Source organism: Ovis canadensis, chromosome 13 (genome assembly GCF_042477335.2).
Source record: "Ovis canadensis isolate MfBH-ARS-UI-01 breed Bighorn chromosome 13, ARS-UI_OviCan_v2, whole genome shotgun sequence".
NCBI lineage: Eukaryota > Metazoa > Chordata > Mammalia > Artiodactyla > Bovidae > Ovis > Ovis canadensis.
In genome coordinates this window covers 90,411,871-90,429,645 of record NC_091257.1, presented here as the reverse complement: position 1 = coordinate 90,429,645, position 17,775 = coordinate 90,411,871, and the positions used below count along the sequence as shown (strand labels likewise).

At 58.1% G+C, this 17,775-nt stretch overlaps 1 protein-coding gene and 1 long non-coding RNA gene across 10 annotated transcripts; both read left to right on the top strand.

The window, feature by feature from the left end:
* The first annotated feature begins 1,937 nt into the window (after positions 1 to 1,937).
* On the top strand, positions 1,938 to 12,099 carry SLC35C2 (solute carrier family 35 member C2). 9 transcript variants are annotated; one of them, XM_069547027.1, is made up of 11 exons: positions 1,961 to 2,025; positions 4,274 to 4,326; positions 4,454 to 4,807; positions 5,191 to 5,270; positions 6,098 to 6,161; positions 6,660 to 6,732; positions 7,273 to 7,441; positions 7,531 to 7,614; positions 9,813 to 9,988; positions 11,088 to 11,217; positions 11,548 to 12,099. In XM_069547027.1, exons 6-11 carry the CDS (start codon positions 6,667 to 6,669, stop codon positions 11,676 to 11,678), a joined length of 756 nt encoding a protein of 251 aa, XP_069403128.1. In that variant the 5' UTR covers positions 1,961 to 2,025; positions 4,274 to 4,326; positions 4,454 to 4,807; positions 5,191 to 5,270; positions 6,098 to 6,161; positions 6,660 to 6,666; the 3' UTR covers positions 11,679 to 12,099. The 9 variants fall into 9 exon arrangements, with proteins under 9 accessions (XP_069403120.1, XP_069403127.1, XP_069403128.1 ...); XM_069547021.1 differs by having other exon boundaries at positions 5,120 to 5,270; XM_069547024.1 differs by lacking the exon at positions 1,961 to 2,025 and adding an exon at positions 2,616 to 2,705 and having other exon boundaries at positions 4,297 to 4,326; positions 5,120 to 5,270.
* Positions 12,100 to 14,927: 2,828 nt separating this feature from the next.
* On the top strand, positions 14,928 to 17,271 carry LOC138417217 (uncharacterized). The gene is made up of 2 exons (XR_011248034.1): positions 14,928 to 16,941; positions 17,051 to 17,271. It is a non-coding gene; the product is annotated as an uncharacterized lncRNA (long non-coding RNA).
* Positions 17,272 to 17,775: the final 504 nt, after the last annotated feature.

The following is a 17,775-nucleotide window of genomic DNA, read 5'->3' as shown; positions in this document are numbered from 1 at the left end:
GCCAGCTGGCGGGGGCAGGGCAGCAGTGGTTTGCATAAAGAACTGCTTACACTCTGGTCTTGAGCCTTCTGTTGAGAGAGGCCAAGGAGCCCAGCTGGGTCACTTGTAAGGACTCCTGTTTGCAGCCAGCCTGTGAGCCATCCAGGAGTGGCTGGAGAGGGAGAGCAAAAAGTTCCTAACTGAACCCCACTGTGTAGCCTACCTGGTTCTGGCCTCCAAATGGTCCTCTCTCTCAGCGTGGTCTTAACGCTTTTCCTGAATCCTGAAGAGCAGGTAAGATCTCAACTCCTCAGTTGGCGTTTTGGGGCCTACTGCAATCTGCCTTTTGCCTACTTTTCTAACGCATAGTTTTTGTCAACTTCTTGTAAACAAGTAGGTTTCAAGCCAGACTCCAGCTTTCTCCTCGCCTTCTTATTTCTCCTGCCTGGGATGTTCTTGCTTATTCAACTTCCTAAAGTTGAGACCATGCTCATAAAATTTTCAGGCACTCAAAATGTTTCACCAATGTTTACTATTTATTCTCTCCCAAGATGGGAATACCAGACCACCAGACCTTCCTCTTGAGAAACCTGTATGCAGGTCAGCAAGCAACAGTTAGAACTGGACATGGAACAACAGACTGGTTCCAAATAGGAAAAGGAGTACATCAAGCCTGTATATTGTCACCCTGCTTATTTAACTTATATGCAGAATACATCATGAGAAACGCTGACCTGGAAGAAGCACAAGCTGAAATCAGATTGCTGGGAGAAATGTCAATAACCTTAGATATGCAGATGACACCACCCTTATGGCAGAAAGTGAAGAGGAACTAAAAAGCCTCTTGATGAAAGTGAAAGTGGAGAGTAGAAAAGTTGGCTTAAAGCTCAACATTCAGAAAACGAAGATCATGGCATCTGGTCCCATCACTTCATGGGAAATAGATGGGGAAACAGTGGAAATAGTGTCAGACTTTATTTTGGGGGGGCTCCAAAATCACTGCAGATGGTGACTGCAGCCATGAAATTAAAAGACGCTTACTCCTTGGAAGAAAAGTTATGACCAACCTAGATAGCATATTCAAAAGCAGAGACTTTACTTTGCCAACAAAGGTCCGTCTGTTCAAGGCTGTAGTTTTCCCAATAGTCATGTATGGATGTGAGAATTGGACTGTGAAGAAAGCTAAGCGCCGAAGAATTGATGCTTTTGAACTGTGGTGGAGAAGACTCTTGAGAGTCCTTTGGACTGCAAGGAGATCCAACCAGTCCATTCAAAAGGAGATCAGTCCTGGGTGTTCTTTGGAAGGAATGATGCTAAAGCTGAAACTCCAGTACTTTGGCCACCTCATGCGAAGAGTTGACTCATTGGAAAAGACTGATGCTGGGAGGGATTGGGGGCAGGAGGAGAAGGGGACGACAGAGGGTGAGATAGCTGGATGGCATCACTGACTCAATGGACATTAGTTTGGGTGAACTCCAGGAGTTGGTGATGGACAGGGAGGCCTGGCGTGCTGCAATTCATGGGGTAGCAAAGAGTCGGACACGACTGAGCGACTGAACTGAGCGGATCTTCTAAGTCCTGAAACCTGATGCCTCCGATATCACTCCCTAGCTGGGTTGAGCTCCCATAGGAAAAAGCCCAGGAGAGATACAAGCGTTTCCATGGTTGCCCAGCACTGGGTTGGAATAAGGTAAATACTTCAATATATGAGTAGGTGACCTTTTCCTGGCTGCCAGCGGTGCGCAGGGCTCTTGCAGCAGGCACCTTGGTTGACCAGGATCTCGGTTGACAACAGGAGACACAACCAAGGGGGATGCTCAGGCCAGATTCCTGGGGAGCCAGGGCGCGCAGCACGCGGTTTCGCAGACCACACGGGAGGACCAGCCCCCCGCCCCGCCCCGACACGCCCCGCCCCGCCCCCGACACGCCCCGCCCCTGGCCCCGGGCCCACCCCCAGCGGCTTCCGGCAGAAGCGCCCCCCAGTGGTGGCAGTGGGCCTCGAACTTCCGGCAGGAGGATCCGGGCCTGCAGCGCCGGCGGGGCGAGGTGAGTGGGCGCGCGGCGGGCCTTCCGCGCGCTCCCGGGGTTGGAGGGGGACCAGGGCGGGGCTGTGAGCGGGGTCCAGGCTCGGCGCCGCGCGCCGCGGCCGCGGGGCCCGCCCGGGTCATGCTCCTCCCGGGCCTCGGTATCGCAGTCATGGAGGGGCCCGGGCCTCCGCGCTCTCTCCCCGCGGCGGGACCCAGGCGGGCATCGCGCGGACCCGGCCCTGCACTTGGAGAGGCCGCATCCCGCCGTGGGGTGGGAGTCGGGGGGTGGATGGTAAACACGTGGACAAACAAGGAAACGTCAGGTAGTGGGAGGTGCCACCAGGATTAGACGCCCCCCTCCCCACACCCCTACCCCGCCCCAGGCCCCAAGATGTTCAACCAAGCAAAGATCTGCGACCGCGAATACAAAGGACGCAGGCCTGATGTGTTGAACAAATGGCCAGGGGCCAGCGTGGCGGGTGGGGGGTGGGAAGGAGAAGATGAGGTTGCAGAAGCTGGCAGAGGCCGGAGGCTGGGAGGCCTTCCCCTCGGGTCTGCTGAGGAGTTGGGATTAACCCAGTGAGGGCCTGGTCTGCTTTCTGTGCTCAGGCCACCTCTGCAGCTGGATGGCTGCCTCCAGGCTGTAGGAGGAATTGGAAGCAGGGACACCAGTGAGGAGCCTCGTTACCTTTCGAAAAGGTGCTCCCTGTGGGCTGGGGTCCTCATGGGGACTTCCCGAAGGTGGCGGGCCTGGGCTGGCTCCTTGAAAGGGCAGGATTTGAACAGTGGAGGGAGCACCTGCGTGGCAGTGTTGGAGCCTGTTGGAGCTGGAACCACTCCAGAAGCCAGGAGATGTAAGAAATCAGTTCCCAGCAGGGTGCTGACCATCCTGGTGTGGGAGCCCAGGGCTAACCAGGGAGAGGGAGTACCAAGAGATAGCTCCCCTAGTGCCAACAGGACCCGCAGTTGCCTGTGGGACCTAGCAGTCAGTCTCAAGGGGGAGCGGTTCCCACCCCCCACCCCCAGGTTAACAGTTGGCAACATCTGGAGACATTTTTGGTCGTCCCAACTTGCGGGGAAGGGATGGTCCAGGCCCCTAGTGCACAACGACCAGGGATGCAGCTTAACATCCTCCCGTGCACAGACAGGGCTTCTCCCAGCAAAGAATTATCTAGCCCCAAATAGCACTAATGCCACAGTTGGGAAGCCTTGGTATAGAGGAAGGAGCATGGGCCTGGAGTTCTGTCAGAGGTGGGTTTGGTGCCCGCGTGCTCCACTCTGGCCACGTGAAGGAGTCTGACGTGGGGAGCACAGGTTTCCAGAATTTCCCAAAGAGAACCACAGCCTCTGATGTCCTTCGGGCCAGGCCTTGCACCAGCTCCCACAATGGGGAGGGGACATGGTAAGCCAGGCTTCAGAGTACAGAACCGAGTGCTTTACTTTTAGAAAGGACTGGGGGTGGGGGAGGTAAGATATGTTCGGAAGGCTTCCAGAAGGAGGTGGCATTTCAGCAGGGAGGAGCATGGGGAAGGAGAGACACACAGATGGGGCTGCAGGTGGGTCACAGTCGACCCGGGTCCGCCTGGTCTTCCCCGACTCCAGCCTGCACGCTTCGGACACTCATTAGGCTTGGCTGGATTGATAAGGAGGCAGGGCTTGGTTTTATTGGTTTTCTTTGGCTGAGACTTGAAGGCAGGCACTGCCTCTTTGACAGTAGTTGTTAGAGGCTAAGGCACAGGAGGCATTAGTTTTCTGGTTCATTTTCAGTGCCTCGAAGACCAGATTGTCCCCTGAAAATCACCTGCCCTCTCTCATCGAACCATATAGCGAACATAGGGTGCCAGGTGGCTATAAGCTGTCGTGAACACCATACCTCCTGTGTGCCTGGGGCTCACCACCTGACGACGGGGCACACAGCCGGCTCTCAGGCCTGGCACACATGTGATGTCGGAGGAGTAGGGGAGCAGCCATGTCTCGGGGGGCCTGTGGAGGCAGTGCTCCCCCAGGAAGAGCCATCCGAGCTGATGATCAGTAGAACCTGCAGAGGAGGGAATGCAGGGCGTGCAGAGATTCGGCTCCCTGCAGGAGCAGGGAAGAGCTGGATGTGCCTAGGGAAAAGCAGGCCCTGGGTGAGACAGGGCACCCAGAGCCCAGCCACGGGGCAGGCCTCCTTAGCCAGGGGAGGGTCTTGGTCTTGCTTTAAGAGCCCTGACAGCTGCTGAAGGGCCGCAGCTGCTCTGGCATGATCACATTTGCATTTTTAAAAGGTCACTTTGGTGTGAATTCACAGAGAAGAGCTCGAGGCGACAGGAGAGTGGAGGTAACAGGTTGCGGGGAGTCCCGTGGCTGGGTCACCCCTGCTCCCTGCAGGGCAGGGCCGGGGTGGCCGCATTGAGTCACCCTCCCCCTGCCCCAGCCAACCGACGCGGCCCTTTTCCTCTTTCTAGTCTCAGCCCTGGGGTCCAGCGAGCCGCGTCCACCGTTGATCATGGAGAGGGTTGGCTCAGGCCACCAGCCCCGAAGGTGAGGACGGCCCCTGGGGCTCCATAGACGATTCCAGATCATGGAAGCGGCAGCCGGGAGGCGTGCTTGCTGAAAGTCGCAGGCCCAGCCCGACCGGCCCTTCCCGCGGGGCGACTTCCCGAGAGGTGGTTGCTGCCCCTGCCGGCCAGCGTCTGCGGATGGGGAGGTGCGCCCCCGACGTGGCCTTCGTGTGGAGGGCGGTGCTGACCCTGGGGCTCGTGCTCCTCTACTACTGCTTCTCCATCGGCATCACCTTCTACAACAAGTGGCTGACCAAGGTACGCGGGGGGCCGCGGCGCCCCCTGATGTTTAGCAACGGGGAGGCACGGGCTTCAGCCAGCCAGGCTGGGAGCCAGTCCACACCAGTGCTGGGACAGGGCCTCGCCGGGGAGTCCCCTGAAATACCGGGATGGAGGGGCATCAGGAAAGGGGGAGACTGGGGAGTGAGCCAGGGCAAACGTGGTGGGTCAGAGGGCCCCTCAAACACTGCAGAGGCCCCTGAACCCGTAGCCAGGCCAGCAGGGGTGGGGGGCGCCGGGGCCAGGGGCGGGCGGTCACGGAGGCGCTCCATCTGTGCTTGGGCCCCCCAGAGCTTCCACTTCCCCCTCTTCATGACGATGCTGCACTTGGCTGTGATCTTCCTGTTCTCCGCCCTGTCCAGGGCCCTGGTTCAGTGCTCCAGCCACAGGGCCCGCGTGGTGCTGAGCTGGCCCGACTACCTCAGAAGAGTGGCTCCCACCGGTACGTGCCTGCCTGTGGGCCGGAGGGAGGGGGCAGCTCAGAGGGGAAGGAAGGCATGAAGCTGAGCCCTTCCGGGGCCACTCCTCACGGAGTCCTCCCCACCCCCACTGCTGCCTCATGGGGGGCGGGCGGGGATGGGGGAGGTGCAGTGGCTCGACCTTCCCACACCCTTGAACGCGGCACACCCTTGAACACATGCATCACGGCCTGGAGACGGTGGTCAGAGGGCACGTCACAGCCGGCCCTGCGACTAGGCGCAAGAGCCCACGGAGCCCAGGGAAGGGACCAGCTGGCAGCCGCGCGGGAGGGCTTCCAGGAGTGGGGGGCTGTGGGCTGAAACCTGAGGGGGGCGCGGGTCCCCTCGGAGGGGAGGCCCCAGTGTCTCCAGGAGAGGCTTGGTACGTGGGCAGATCTGCCAGGGAACTGAAAGTGTCTCCGGAAGCTGAGCACTCAGCTGTCGGGAGAGGAAGCGGAACTGAGAAGGCAGCTGGCTCAGATACTGGAGGACCAAGTCCTGGTGGTGGCGGCGGGGGATGGACGACAGTGTGTTTCATCCCGAGGGAGGCAGGAGCCAGTCTGCAGAGTTTCCAGTGAGGGGTCCTCAGGATCAGGTGGACACCCCTCCCTCATGGGGTGGGCGTGGCATTCGTTAATATCCAACAAATGGGAAGCGGTTAGACAGTGGACTGTTGCCCTAATGTTGCAGCCCCTTCTGCTTCAGGGGCGTGGGGCCAGGAGTTAACCCTTCAGCTGCTGGGTGGAAAAGAAAGCTCCAGGAGGGCTCCTACCCGGGCGGGGTGTCCCATGCGTGCCCCATGTCTCCGCAGCACTGGCTACGGCACTGGATGTGGGCTTGTCCAACTGGAGCTTCCTCTACATCACCGTCTCGCTGTGAGTACTGGGCCCTCTGGCCATCTGTCCAGCAGGCGGGGGCAGGGGGCTGCACCTCCCTGCCAGGTCCCTGCCAGGCAGCGGGGAAGGGGGCACGGAGCAGAGGGAGCAGCTATTGCTTATCTCAGGTTCTGCGCTTCAGCGAGCTGTGTGTGGCTGCCCCTTCTTTCTCCATTTCTCTCTTCCCTCCTTAATCCTGATCTCCACTAAAGAGCCCGTAAATCACAGGACTCGGGAAGCTCAGTTTTTTTATTTTCTGGTGATAATCAGAGGCCTCCGAGTCAGAAATTCCTTCCGATTAAAGGTCGCGTGTCAACCCAGACAACTCGCTTCCCTCCTTTGGTCTTTTGTATCGCGCGGGGCCTGCGGCCCTCAGGGAGGTCAGGGGTCTCCCCTGGCCTCCTCCCGCCCCTTGGTGGCGCCGCGTGGGCTCCTTTCCTGGCAGTAAGTCTGTGTCGCTGGCTCCAGCAGCGCGTCACGGGGACGTCTCCCTTGCAGGTACACGATGACCAAGTCCTCAGCCGTCCTCTTCATCCTCATCTTCTCTCTGATCTTCAAGCTGGAGGAGCTGGTGAGGCCCCAGCTTTCCTTGCGTCCCGCCCGCCCCCACTGATGCTAAGAATAGAAAGCGGTAGCTGCTCAGTGGCTTCCCTGCCTGTGACCAAGGAGGCAAGCCCAGCTCAGTGGCGCTCTGTCCCTGGGGACAGACCCAGGGCGCTGCTGGAGAAGATTTAGGGACCGGTGTGGCAGGCGCGGTGGCTGCGGAAGATGAGGTTCAAGGACGTGGGGCTGGGGCAGTGGTCCGGGGGGACCCTGCTGTGCAGCCGGGGCCCTTCATGTGCTGGGTCCTGGGGGGGCGGGGGGGCCACATGGAGACCTAGGGCCGCTGTAGGATAGCACTCCTGCCATGTTTCAGGGTCGGGTCCATGCCAACTGGGTGTCAGCCCTGGTAACATCGAAGGGAAGGGACCAGCCAGGACCCCAGGGTGGGGCAGGTAGGAGGCCTTGCCCCAAGGGCAGCCAAGATGGTCACTGACCCCCAGTCTCCCAGGCGTGATGAACTCGAGACCCCCGAGTTGATTGCAGCTGCTCCCCGACCCTGTCCTTTCAGCGTGCGGCGCTAGTCTTGGTGGTCCTCCTCATCGCCGGGGGCCTCTTCATGTTCACTTACAAGTCGACGCAGTTCAACATCGAGGGCTTCGCCTTGGTGCTGGGTGCCTCGTTCATCGGCGGCATTCGCTGGACTCTCACCCAGATGCTCCTGCAGAAGGCGGAACTTGGTGGGCTCAGGGCACCAGGCAGGGTGGAGGCGGGCAGGGTGCAGGCGGGCCAGGCCGGGCACAATGGCTCAGACAAGTCATTTGTGCAGGACTCCAGAACCCCATAGACACCATGTTCCACCTGCAGCCACTCATGTTCCTGGGGCTCTTCCCTCTCTTTGCCGTGTTTGAAGGTACGTGGGGTCATCCACCCTGGGGGGACCTCGGCACAGAGCTCTGATCTCTGCTCGGAGCCCAGCACTGTGGTAGCTGCGGAGGTTCCAGAGATTAGTGATGGTGGTCCCGACCCTGGCAGTGCCTGGTTTGGAGTCTGGACAGATACTTAAACCAAGGGGCTAGAATCTCGCAGGATAAATGCTACTGAGAAGTCACGTGTAAAACACACCAGGCGGTAATGATGGTAAATGCACACAGCGCTAAAAGTATACCAGGGCTGTTCTGATTGTTCTAAACATATTAACTCATTTAATACTCCCCCCAAACCCCATGTGCCAGTACTAGGACTGCCTCATCTTGCAGATAAAAGAAACTACGGCAGAGAGAAGTCAAGTTAGCCTTGCTCAAGGTCCCCGTAGCTCATATACCAGCCAGCCCCTCTCTTAACCACGATGCCCTCTTTCTCTTAGTTGGAGTAGAGTCATGAATGTCCAGGTTGGTGGGCCAGAAAGGCAAGTTGAGGCTTCCCAGACAGTGCATTTTTGGAGAATGAATGGGATTTTGACCCCCCAATGAGGGCGGGCACCCCAGGAAGTGGGAATAGGAGGTTCAGGCATGGAGAGGTGTGTGGGATTGGCCTTGGCTGTTTCCCAGTCAGGGAGCTGGGGAGTGAGGAAGGGGCGGGTTCCTTCCCCCTTCCCCGCCTCACCTCCCAGGGAAGAGTCAGAAGGATGTGTCTAGCCTGGGCCGGGGGAGGCCACCATGTTCCTCTCCCTGATGTTTTGGAATTGGTCTTCGTCCTCTGTCTGTTAATCCTTCCTCCCAGAGTCCCTTCTGTCCTCAGGGTCATCACAGAGAATTCTGTCCCACATCCATTTAAGTTTCAAGCAGTGAAGCGTCTCAAACCTCTCGGAGATTATTCTGCAGCTCCGTTGTCCAGGAAACTTGTGCTCTGTAGCCTCATTTTTTTTCCCCCTGTTTTAAAATCTCTCTCCATCCCCTCCTTATGCCCCTCACCAAGCGCCACACTCTCCCTCCCTTCCCAGATGTTTACACCATTTCCCCATCTCTGCAAACTCTCACCCGAGAGCCCTTGGTAGTCATCACTTAGCAAAGCTGCATGGATTTAGCTTCTTTAATCTTTTCTGGTAAATTAATCCCCCAAGCGCCTTCATTACTTATGTTGCTCTTCCCCGAATTCCCTTCAATTTGCCGACGCCTTTGCAGTGCTGCCGAGCCCAGCACCAGACACGATGTCCTGCGTCAAAAGGCTGTGTGCCCAGGGGACTCCGACATTCTGCTTCTCCTCAGTGCTTCCCTCCAAAAGCCTCCTTGGCCAGCCTCCTGCTCCCACGAGTGTCCATTTGCCGCGTCTAGGGCTCACCTTCCCACTGGCTTCTACCCCCGGGAGCCTTTCCTGTTCTCTCAGATGGGCAGTGCTGGAGACCCAGGGGTCCTCTGAAAGTCTGGGCACAACTTGGTGTGTGGAGGCCTGTGTGGGTATCTCTGGAACAGGAGCCATGGTTTTGTCGTCTCTTTGAACGTGTGTATGTTTACTTTTTGAGAACTGTTCATCAAACTGTACTGTCCAGTCTAGTCCCTTTTGTTTTGTCAGTGGGGAAACAGTGGTCCAGAAAAGGGCACATGTCTCGGCTACACCCCACAGCTCTGTAGTTAGATGGAGGAGGTTTGTATGGATGGAGTTTTGTCCCTGGACCCACCTGGAGTGAAGGGCCTCCTCCAGTGGCCCAGGGCACTGACAGTTCTCATTAGCATCTTCTTTGGGCCATGGGGTCTCAGCTGCCAAGGCCACAGGAAGTCACAGCCCTCCCCGCCGCCTCCTCCTCAAAGACAGGTGGTACACAGGGTGTGAAGGAGCAAGGTGCTTCCGCCCAATGCCCGCTGTGTGCCAGGCCCCCGCTCTAGTCCAGAGGCTCAGAAGCCTCCATCAGTCCCTGTTAGGATCCTTGGCTTGTATTGCCCCCGGGCTCCCTGGCAGCCTGCCCTGCTTCCTGGTTTCCCCAAGTCCCTGGCCATCTGCCTGAGATTCTCTGACGCCTCCTGTCCCAGGACTTGGGGCCTCAGACAGGTGGCGGGTGCAGGGAGGGTGGGGTGTAGCCGTGGCAGATCACACCCGACGGCTGGGTGGGGTGAGGCCGCCCAGACAGGCACACCCAGGACGTGGCCCCCCGCTCTCTCCCCCCGTTGCTTCCAGGTCTCCATTTGTCCACATCTGAGAAAATCTTCCGTTTCCAGGACACAGGGCTGCTCCTGCGGGTGCTTGGGAGCCTCTTCCTTGGCGGGATTCTCGCCTTTGGTTTGGGCTTCTCTGAGTTCCTCCTGGTCTCCAGGACCTCCAGCCTCACTCTCTCCATTGCCGGCATTTTTAAGGTACAGTCTTGGAGGCGACCCCAGTCCTGTCTTAGAGGGGAGCCTGTCTCCAGCGGGTGTCCCAGCTCCTGCCCCAGCTCCTGCTTTCCAGACTCCTGCAGGGAAGAGACGGAAGTGCCTGTCTCACCTGGCAGTCCGTCCATCATCACCATGGCCCGGAGTGGGCGGAGGGGGAGAGTGGGGACAGCCCTGCTTCACAGATGGGGAAACAGACATGAAGAGCTTCCCTTACCCAGGGATATACAGCTAGCAGGTAGCCAGGCTGACTCCACTAGGCCTGGGACATGTTTACATCTTACCAAGAAAGCCAACTCTAGTCATGAGGCAGCAGCCTGGAGTCAGGATTGAGAAGCCCCCAGTCAGACTCATCAGCATAGGGTCCTGTGCTTGGCAGTGATTGATTGACAGTGTCTGCCAGGAGCACAGTGAGGGACGGTTCTATCACGAGGGCCCTGCGGCTGCTGATCCTGCCTTTACCGCTGTCTAGGAGCCCCAGCCGTCTCCTCTCCCCTTCCTCCCCCCATCATCACTCACTGCTTCCTGCTCAGGGCAGTGGACAGGCAGATCCTGATCCTGGAACAGTGTTCCCTGAAACCAGCAGCACAGGGCTCCCTGAGGGTCTCGCCCACCCAGTGATGACGCATGAGCTGTGTTTCTCAGAATGTCTTCTGATCAGTCCCCTTTGCACCCATTGCTTACGAAGAACCTTGTGACCAATGGGTCCTGTAGAGCCCAGTGTGACTGTACCCCGCCCCACGGCACCAGAGGTGCTCCGTGCACAGGTGCTTCTGGAAGGGCAGCTGTCCTTCCTGCCTGGACTTGCTACTGTGTGTCCCCAGCCTGGATTCGGTCTGCCTCTTCCAGTCCAGACAGAATTCTGTAAAAACCACCTCCCCTCTGTCCACAGTAACACAGAGCCGGGGAGGCCTCAGGCTGGTCCCCGAACTCAGGGAGGCTTCCCCCTTTGCATTGCAGGGAGTTTGGGCAGGTCTGCCTCTCCCCTGTAGTGTGACGGCGCCCCCAGGCCCCACCTTCCTTGCCAAGGAGCGCCCCCCGCCCTGGCCATGAGCACGCCCCCTCCCTGCCTCTCTTCCTGCAGGAAGTCTGCACTTTGCTGTTGGCAGCGCATCTGCTGGGTGACCAGATCAGCCTCCTGAACTGGCTGGGCTTTGCCCTCTGCCTCTCGGGAATATCTCTGCACATCGCCCTCAAAGCCCTGCACGCCAGAGGTACCCAGAGCCCCTTTCGGAAGCCTGTCTCCTGATGACCCTCTCCTCCTGGATCTCCCCTCCGCCCATCCCTGCCAGGAGGAGGCAGGTGGCTCTCGACCCCCCCAAGCCATTTGCAGTCTGGTCTGGTCAGTTCAGCTGCCCCTGCCCTGCCTGTTCCTCTAATTCAGGGAGTTCGCCTGGTGATTTGGCAACCGCCACTCCTCCGAGAAGTTGCGGGGGTCATTTCCAGGGAGCGGGCGGGGGCCTGGGTCCCTCGGCACGCTCTCCTGTCAGGCCAGGGCAGGCAGACCCTTGCTGGGTGTGTGATGCTGCTGTCTCTGTCCCCAGGTGACAGTGCCCCTAAGCCCCTGAAGGGGCTGGGCTCCAACCCCGACCTGGAGCTGCTGCTCCGGAGTAGCCAGCCGGAGGACGAGGACAACGAGGAGGAGGAATACTTCGTGGCCCAGGGGCAGCAGTGAGCAGCCGGGGGACCAGTCAGCGGCTTGGGGACCCGGGTGGTTCCTCCTGGCCGCCGGGCAGCAGTGGGCCCAGCATCTCCTGGGCCAGGCCTCGGAGGGCATGCAGCCGGTGCTGGGGCCGGGGCAGAGAGCTGGTGTGCCAGGTGGGCGCCAGGCCAGCCTTGGGCCTGGCCGGAGCAGGGGCCCAGCAGCGCTGGTGTTGCAGCAGGAGCAGGGAGTGGGCTGTTGCAGCCGCTCGTCAGGCTCTGAGAGCCGGGATGGTGATTTTAGAGAGAAGACAGGTTTCCAGGGGGCTGGGCTTGGACTGCAGTGCAGTTAGGGACGGGAGGTGGGGACGCTGGGGCCCCGTCACCTGGAGACTGTCCTTTCTCTGCAAGCAGACCTATTTATAGCTTGGAAATAAAGGGTTTCCGGTCCACTGGCCACCTTGTATTGCCTGGAGGTGTGAGGGCGGGGAGGCCCAGGCTCCCCGCTTCCGCCTCCTTCAGCGGACTCGCCCATGTGTCTCATCTCCTGTCGGAGCCCCAGAGCCCTCTCTTGGGGCCTCGCCACACCTGCAGGCAGCGAAGAACAGGTACTGAGTTTCATATTCTGGGGACTGTAGTGTTTTCACAGCCTAATTTGAATATTGACTCTCGTCATTCACTGTGTGACCTTAAGCAAATTACCTAACCTCTCTGAACCTCAGTCTTTTCATCTGTGGAATGGGGATATGGTTATCTCAGAGGTGTTCTAAGGACTGAGTCATGTTGGTAGCAGATCAAATGCTACTTTCGCACATATTCTGAAAGTCCTTTGACAACCATGGAGCCAAGACCCTCAGTGAGCAGGCATGCTAAAATTCAGAGCCAGCTCTGTGTGTCTACACGTGTGTCTACAGGACATGTATGGAGGGGTTATGGGCCTCTGGGACCTGAGCCTTCCGCCCACCTGCCCACTAGTCTGCAGTCTTCTTTATAAAATGGAGAGAGAGGAGAGGAGATGCTGCTCTCTACGCCGCTGCCCTGCCTGGGAGCGGGCAGGCAGGTGGTCCTTCTGGGCCCCAGTGTGCCCAGCACTCACAGTAGGTGGCGCCACCGCACCAGGCTTTGGCTCTGGAAACCGCCCGTCTCCGGGCACCGGCCAGACCCAGGCAGAGTCCTGGGAGCAGGACCCGCCCTGGTGCCTCCAGGTAGAGGGACTTGTTAGGAGTTGGTCTAATCAGATCAGAGCCAGAACAGCCCAGCCCATCAAGCCCAGGAGAACGTTAATATTTTAGAAACAGGTCGACAGACTTTCTCCACGAAAGACCAGATAGTAAATATTTTCCGTTCGGGGGGCCATATTGTCCCTGTCGCAGCTCCTCAAGTCTGCCTTTGTGGCAGGGAAGCAGCCACAGACAGAGATACAGAAGCGAAAGGGCGGGGCCGTGTTCCAGGGAATGCTTCCTGCAAAATCAGGATTCCACCTGCATGCTGGAGTTTGCCAATCCCTGCTGTAGAAGAAGCCTGAAGAATGACTTTGAGTCCCATGCTCAGTCTTAAGACTGGGAAAACTGAGGCCCAGGAGGGGGCAGTGAGTAGCCTGAGGCCCCCAGAACTTCTGGGCCCAGGAGGAATTAGAATCGAGGTCTTCTGCCGCCGGCTCAGCTTCACAGCGCAGACTTCTCTCGAAAATGGAGGTGTGACACCCAGGACTCCCCTGAGGCAGTGTCTTATCTGGTTCCTGCACCTCCACCCCCACCCTCGGATTCTGTAGGCTCAGAGGGTAGGATTAAAGGAAGCTTGTGCTCCACACCGCTGATGTGGGGAGAGCCAGCAGACAGGAGGGGCCAGGGCCTCCACCTCTGCCAGAGAGCCTGCTTGGGATGCAGGATGCTTGGGCGGTGGGAAGAGGCTGCCAGAGCCCCGCTGGCTCAGGTGGATGAGAGCTTCCTGTCTGCTCCCCACTCCGTCTCCCTCTCCCCGCACAGGGAACAAGTGCTGTCTGGTGCAGTAATTACAGGGTGCAGAGCAGGGGCCCCACTACCAGAATGTTGGGTTCCATGGCGGTCCCTCACTTAGCACCAATTACCAGCCAAGCCTAGAGGAGGGGGCTCGCCTCTCCTCCTCCCCCTACCAGACCCACCCAGTCGCCTGGCCTCCTAGGTCAGACAGCGTCACCCTCAGCTTTGAGCCCTGGGAGCACCCATGCTGTCTGCAGCCATTGCATCTCAGGGCTGCAGTGTCGCCATGGCAACTCCATTGCGCACACAGGTTGAAGGAAGCTGAGGATGTGACTTGTCTCCAAGGCTGTGGCGTCTGTCCCCACGAAGCCTCCAGCCCCAGTGCTTCTGCTGAGGAGGGGGCCAGGGAGGAGGGCTGACCCACAGGTTCGAGTTTTAAGTGCTTACATGCCCACCCCCTCTCCAGGGGCCTACAGTGGGAAGAGGGTTAATGCCCCCCATATATGAGCATGTCTGCAGGCGGGGGCGTGGTGAGCATGAGAACAAACTGGAGTTTGCCTGTGGGGGAAAGCCGAGACATCAGGCTGGACCGGGAACACCCTCATCTTCCTTCTGGTACCCTCTCTGCCAGGAGGGCTCAGGGGATCACATCTTACCTGTTAACACTCCATTCTGCTGAGAAAAACCTAGAAGTTCCAGTGTCTTGACAGTAGAGTTCCACGGCACCAAGAGAATTGTCTTCGTGGAACTTGCCACAGCTTGTTGCATCACAGACTAACGGACTGAGTGGGATCCCCGATTTGCAGTCCAGAGAGCTGAGGGAGGGGACTCCCAGATCATCCATTGGGGCCAACAGCATTCGGTGAGCTCTGGCCGTGTGCCAGACACTGCTGGACCTGGGACAGAGACGTGTGTCCTTGGAGAGACGGCAGATGGGGCCATCATTCCTCCTGCCCAGGGAAGCATTGAGGCGCAGGGGACAAAGGAAATGGGGAGGAGAACACTGGACGTTCACCAGGCACCTTCTAAGCCTCCCACGTCAGTCATTTAATCGCTAACATCCCCAATACAGTCAAAATTGATTGTACCTATTTTCATTGCTGTGGAAACCGAGCTTGTAGACATTGAGCAGGATAGTACCTAAGAACACAGCCTCGGGATTCCACCAGACCTGGGTTCACATACCCGCTTGGCCCTGGGATCAGCTATGTGTCTCGGGCATGCCGCTGATCCCCTCTGAGCCCATGTCCTTTTCTTTAAAGATGGAATGGTAATGTATATCTTTTAGCCAAGCTGTTGTGAAGATGAACTAGTGTATGTAAAGCAGTTAACACATAACGGGACACACAGTAATAACTATTCAGCAAACGTCAGCCATGGGGATGCGACAACTTGCCTGGATGACAAAGCAAGTGAGAGGCAGAGCAAACACTGAGGTTCTGGCCTCCTGAGGTCACCGTCCCTGCTGCCATGCCTGGGACAGTGGAGACGCTTGACAGATATTTGTTTCATGAAGGAGTTTCCAACAGTGGAAAGTGAAGTGAGGTTTTCCCCGGCTTCCGAGGACTAGTCTAACTTCTAAATGATCTGCCGAACAAGAAAAGGCTGTCCCCTCACCACCGCCCATCCCTGCCGGCCTCCCAGCCATCCCCTTGAGCCTCCATCCTAACTTGACATCAGCCGGGCCCCTTTGACCTTGTTTCATAGTAACCAATTAGCTTAACTTCTGTTCCCATGGTTATGCACAGTTTCGTTGGCAACTAGTACATTTCCCCAGAAACAGGCCCACAAGCTCTAGTCCGGCTGGCATCCTGCCGAAGGGTTCATCTTTTTCTCCTGGATATCTGATGAGAACTCTCCTGCTGGGCCAACAGAGGGACAGAACAGAGAGGCAAGAGGAAAGGCATTCAAATGCATTCAATAACTGTTTCTGGAGCAAGTCCCCCCATACCCTGCCCAGCGAGAGCTGCTGGAGATACACAAGGCGTGATAGATGCTGTGCTGTCCTCAAGAAACTTCTGCAGGGCTTTTAAATCTAATGGGTTCCCTGGGAAGTATACCCAGAGGTAAAGATTAAAGTCCATGATGTTATTTAGAGAGGGGGCTTGGAAAAACACCCGCGGAAGGGAGGCAATGGAGGCAGGTTTCAGCGGAGGGAGGAGTCAAGCTTCATGGCAGGTGCGACAAAGGCCTCAGTCAACCCCATGGGGAGCTTTGGAGCTGGGATGACCCTGCAGAGCTGTTACAAGCCAGTGTGAGAGAGGTTCAGGCCTTCACGCTTCCACACTGGTCTGTCGTTGGAACTGAGTCTACCCTGTAGGGTGAGGCAGTCTTCTTCCAATCAAGACAGCCCTCCAAAGAGGGCTGACCATCCCTCCAGCCACACTCCCAGGGCCTCATGGAGTAAGTCATTCCCAAAGGGCGACATTCAGGCTATCACAGCATCCACCACACACAGCATCCACAGTCTGGCCCAAGGTCACTCACCTCCCTCGCCCTCAAGTGCACCTGGGGGGCTTCGTGGTGGGGCTCACACCCAGTGCCCGCCTTCCGCTTGTCTGCTCTGCACATGACCAGAGATCCCTGAAGAAGAAAGCAACGTCTGCACGTTTGAGCATTTTCCTAGGGGAGGGGAGATGAAGAACCACTAGCCCAAGTAAACTGAGACTTATTCAAAACTTCAGAACATGATCAGAGATGCACAGTATTAGTGCTCAGTGAATACGAGCGGATGGATGAAGGATGGGTGGATGGATAAACGGGCGGATGGATAGATGCCATAACAAGACAGTGTGGAAGGCAGAGAAAAAGGAGCGACCAATTCTGCCTGGGGCAGGAGGAGAGCAAAGAGTCCCAGTAGCAGCTGTCACTTTTGAAGTGAGGCTTGAAGACTGGATAGGAGTTGCCAAGCAGACGAAAGGAGACAGGCATACCAGGCAGGGGCAAGTGCAGATGCAGGCACAGGGGTGAGCGAACATGGGGACAGTGCGTTTCGCCACCACAGAATTAGCTCACCGTGGCAGGTCACAAGTGCACACAGGTACGGTGGGGGAGGGGAGTCTTCTCCTTTGGAAAGCTTCCAGGTTCCAAGGAGGTGTCTTGAGAGGAATTACTCAGGTTGTGCTCGAACAGGTAGGTATCTCTTCTCCACGCCACCAACACTTTACCTCCAGGTGGGTGGCTGGGGGAAGTCCTGACGATAACCCCACCCAAGCGAAGGGCATCTGGTCATTTACCACGTCCTTTCCTCTCTTTTGCCTTTGCAGTCCGTCCCTGGGAGGTCAGTGGTACCAGTCGGTCGCCCCATTTTGCAGAGGAGAAACAGGCTCCAGGAGCCAGGTGATTCGCCCAAGGTCACTCACCTCCCTCGCACCCAAGCATAGCCAGGAGCCCTCACAGCAGGTCTGACACCTCCCAGGGCCCTCTTTTCCACTTCTCTGCTCCGCAGCCCTCTACTAGGATGCCGGGAGTCTCACCCGCCTCCTGGGATTCCGCCCTTCTGGTTAGCGTGAGAAGAATTGCCGGCCGCAGGGGGACCAAGGGCCTGGGGGCAGTCGCATCCCGCTGGCCATGTTTTGCTCTGGGAGGAATCCCCCACTGAGCCAAAGCCTCCGTCCTGTTCCAGGGCTGCCCCATGAATTAAACATGCCCCCATGGTTAACTCAGTAATGCTTTTATTAATAGTTAATTACTCAATGCGCACTGGGGAAATGAGGCTCACTCAGGCCTCGTAAATTAAGGCAGCGATCTCGTGAAAGAAGCCAATGGGAGTTCATTACCCCCTCTGTCGCCGCACCCCCTGGCTAGCCATTTAGCGGCGCTAAACGACGGGGGCGGGCCGAGGGGGGGGTCCTTCTCCGGGTGGAGATGGGAAGCCGCGGATGAACGTACTCCGGTTTCCTAGGTGGAAGGGCCAGAGCTGGGTGTGGCGAGACCTGTAGGCCGGGGGATGTGATGCCCTGGCGGTTGTCATCGGCCTGTGTCCTTGTCACTGTCCGGGACTCGGGACTCGGCGCGGGCCCTCAGGGACTCCGGTCCGGGGCAGGGCCCGCTGTCCCAGGCCGGGAGGAGCGGTCCCGGCGCTCCCGCCTCCGAGCCGCGAGCTGCCTCCCCTACGCGGTCTTTCTCAGCGGTGTCAGGCTTCCCCGGCTAGGTTTTTGTTGTGGCTGAAGC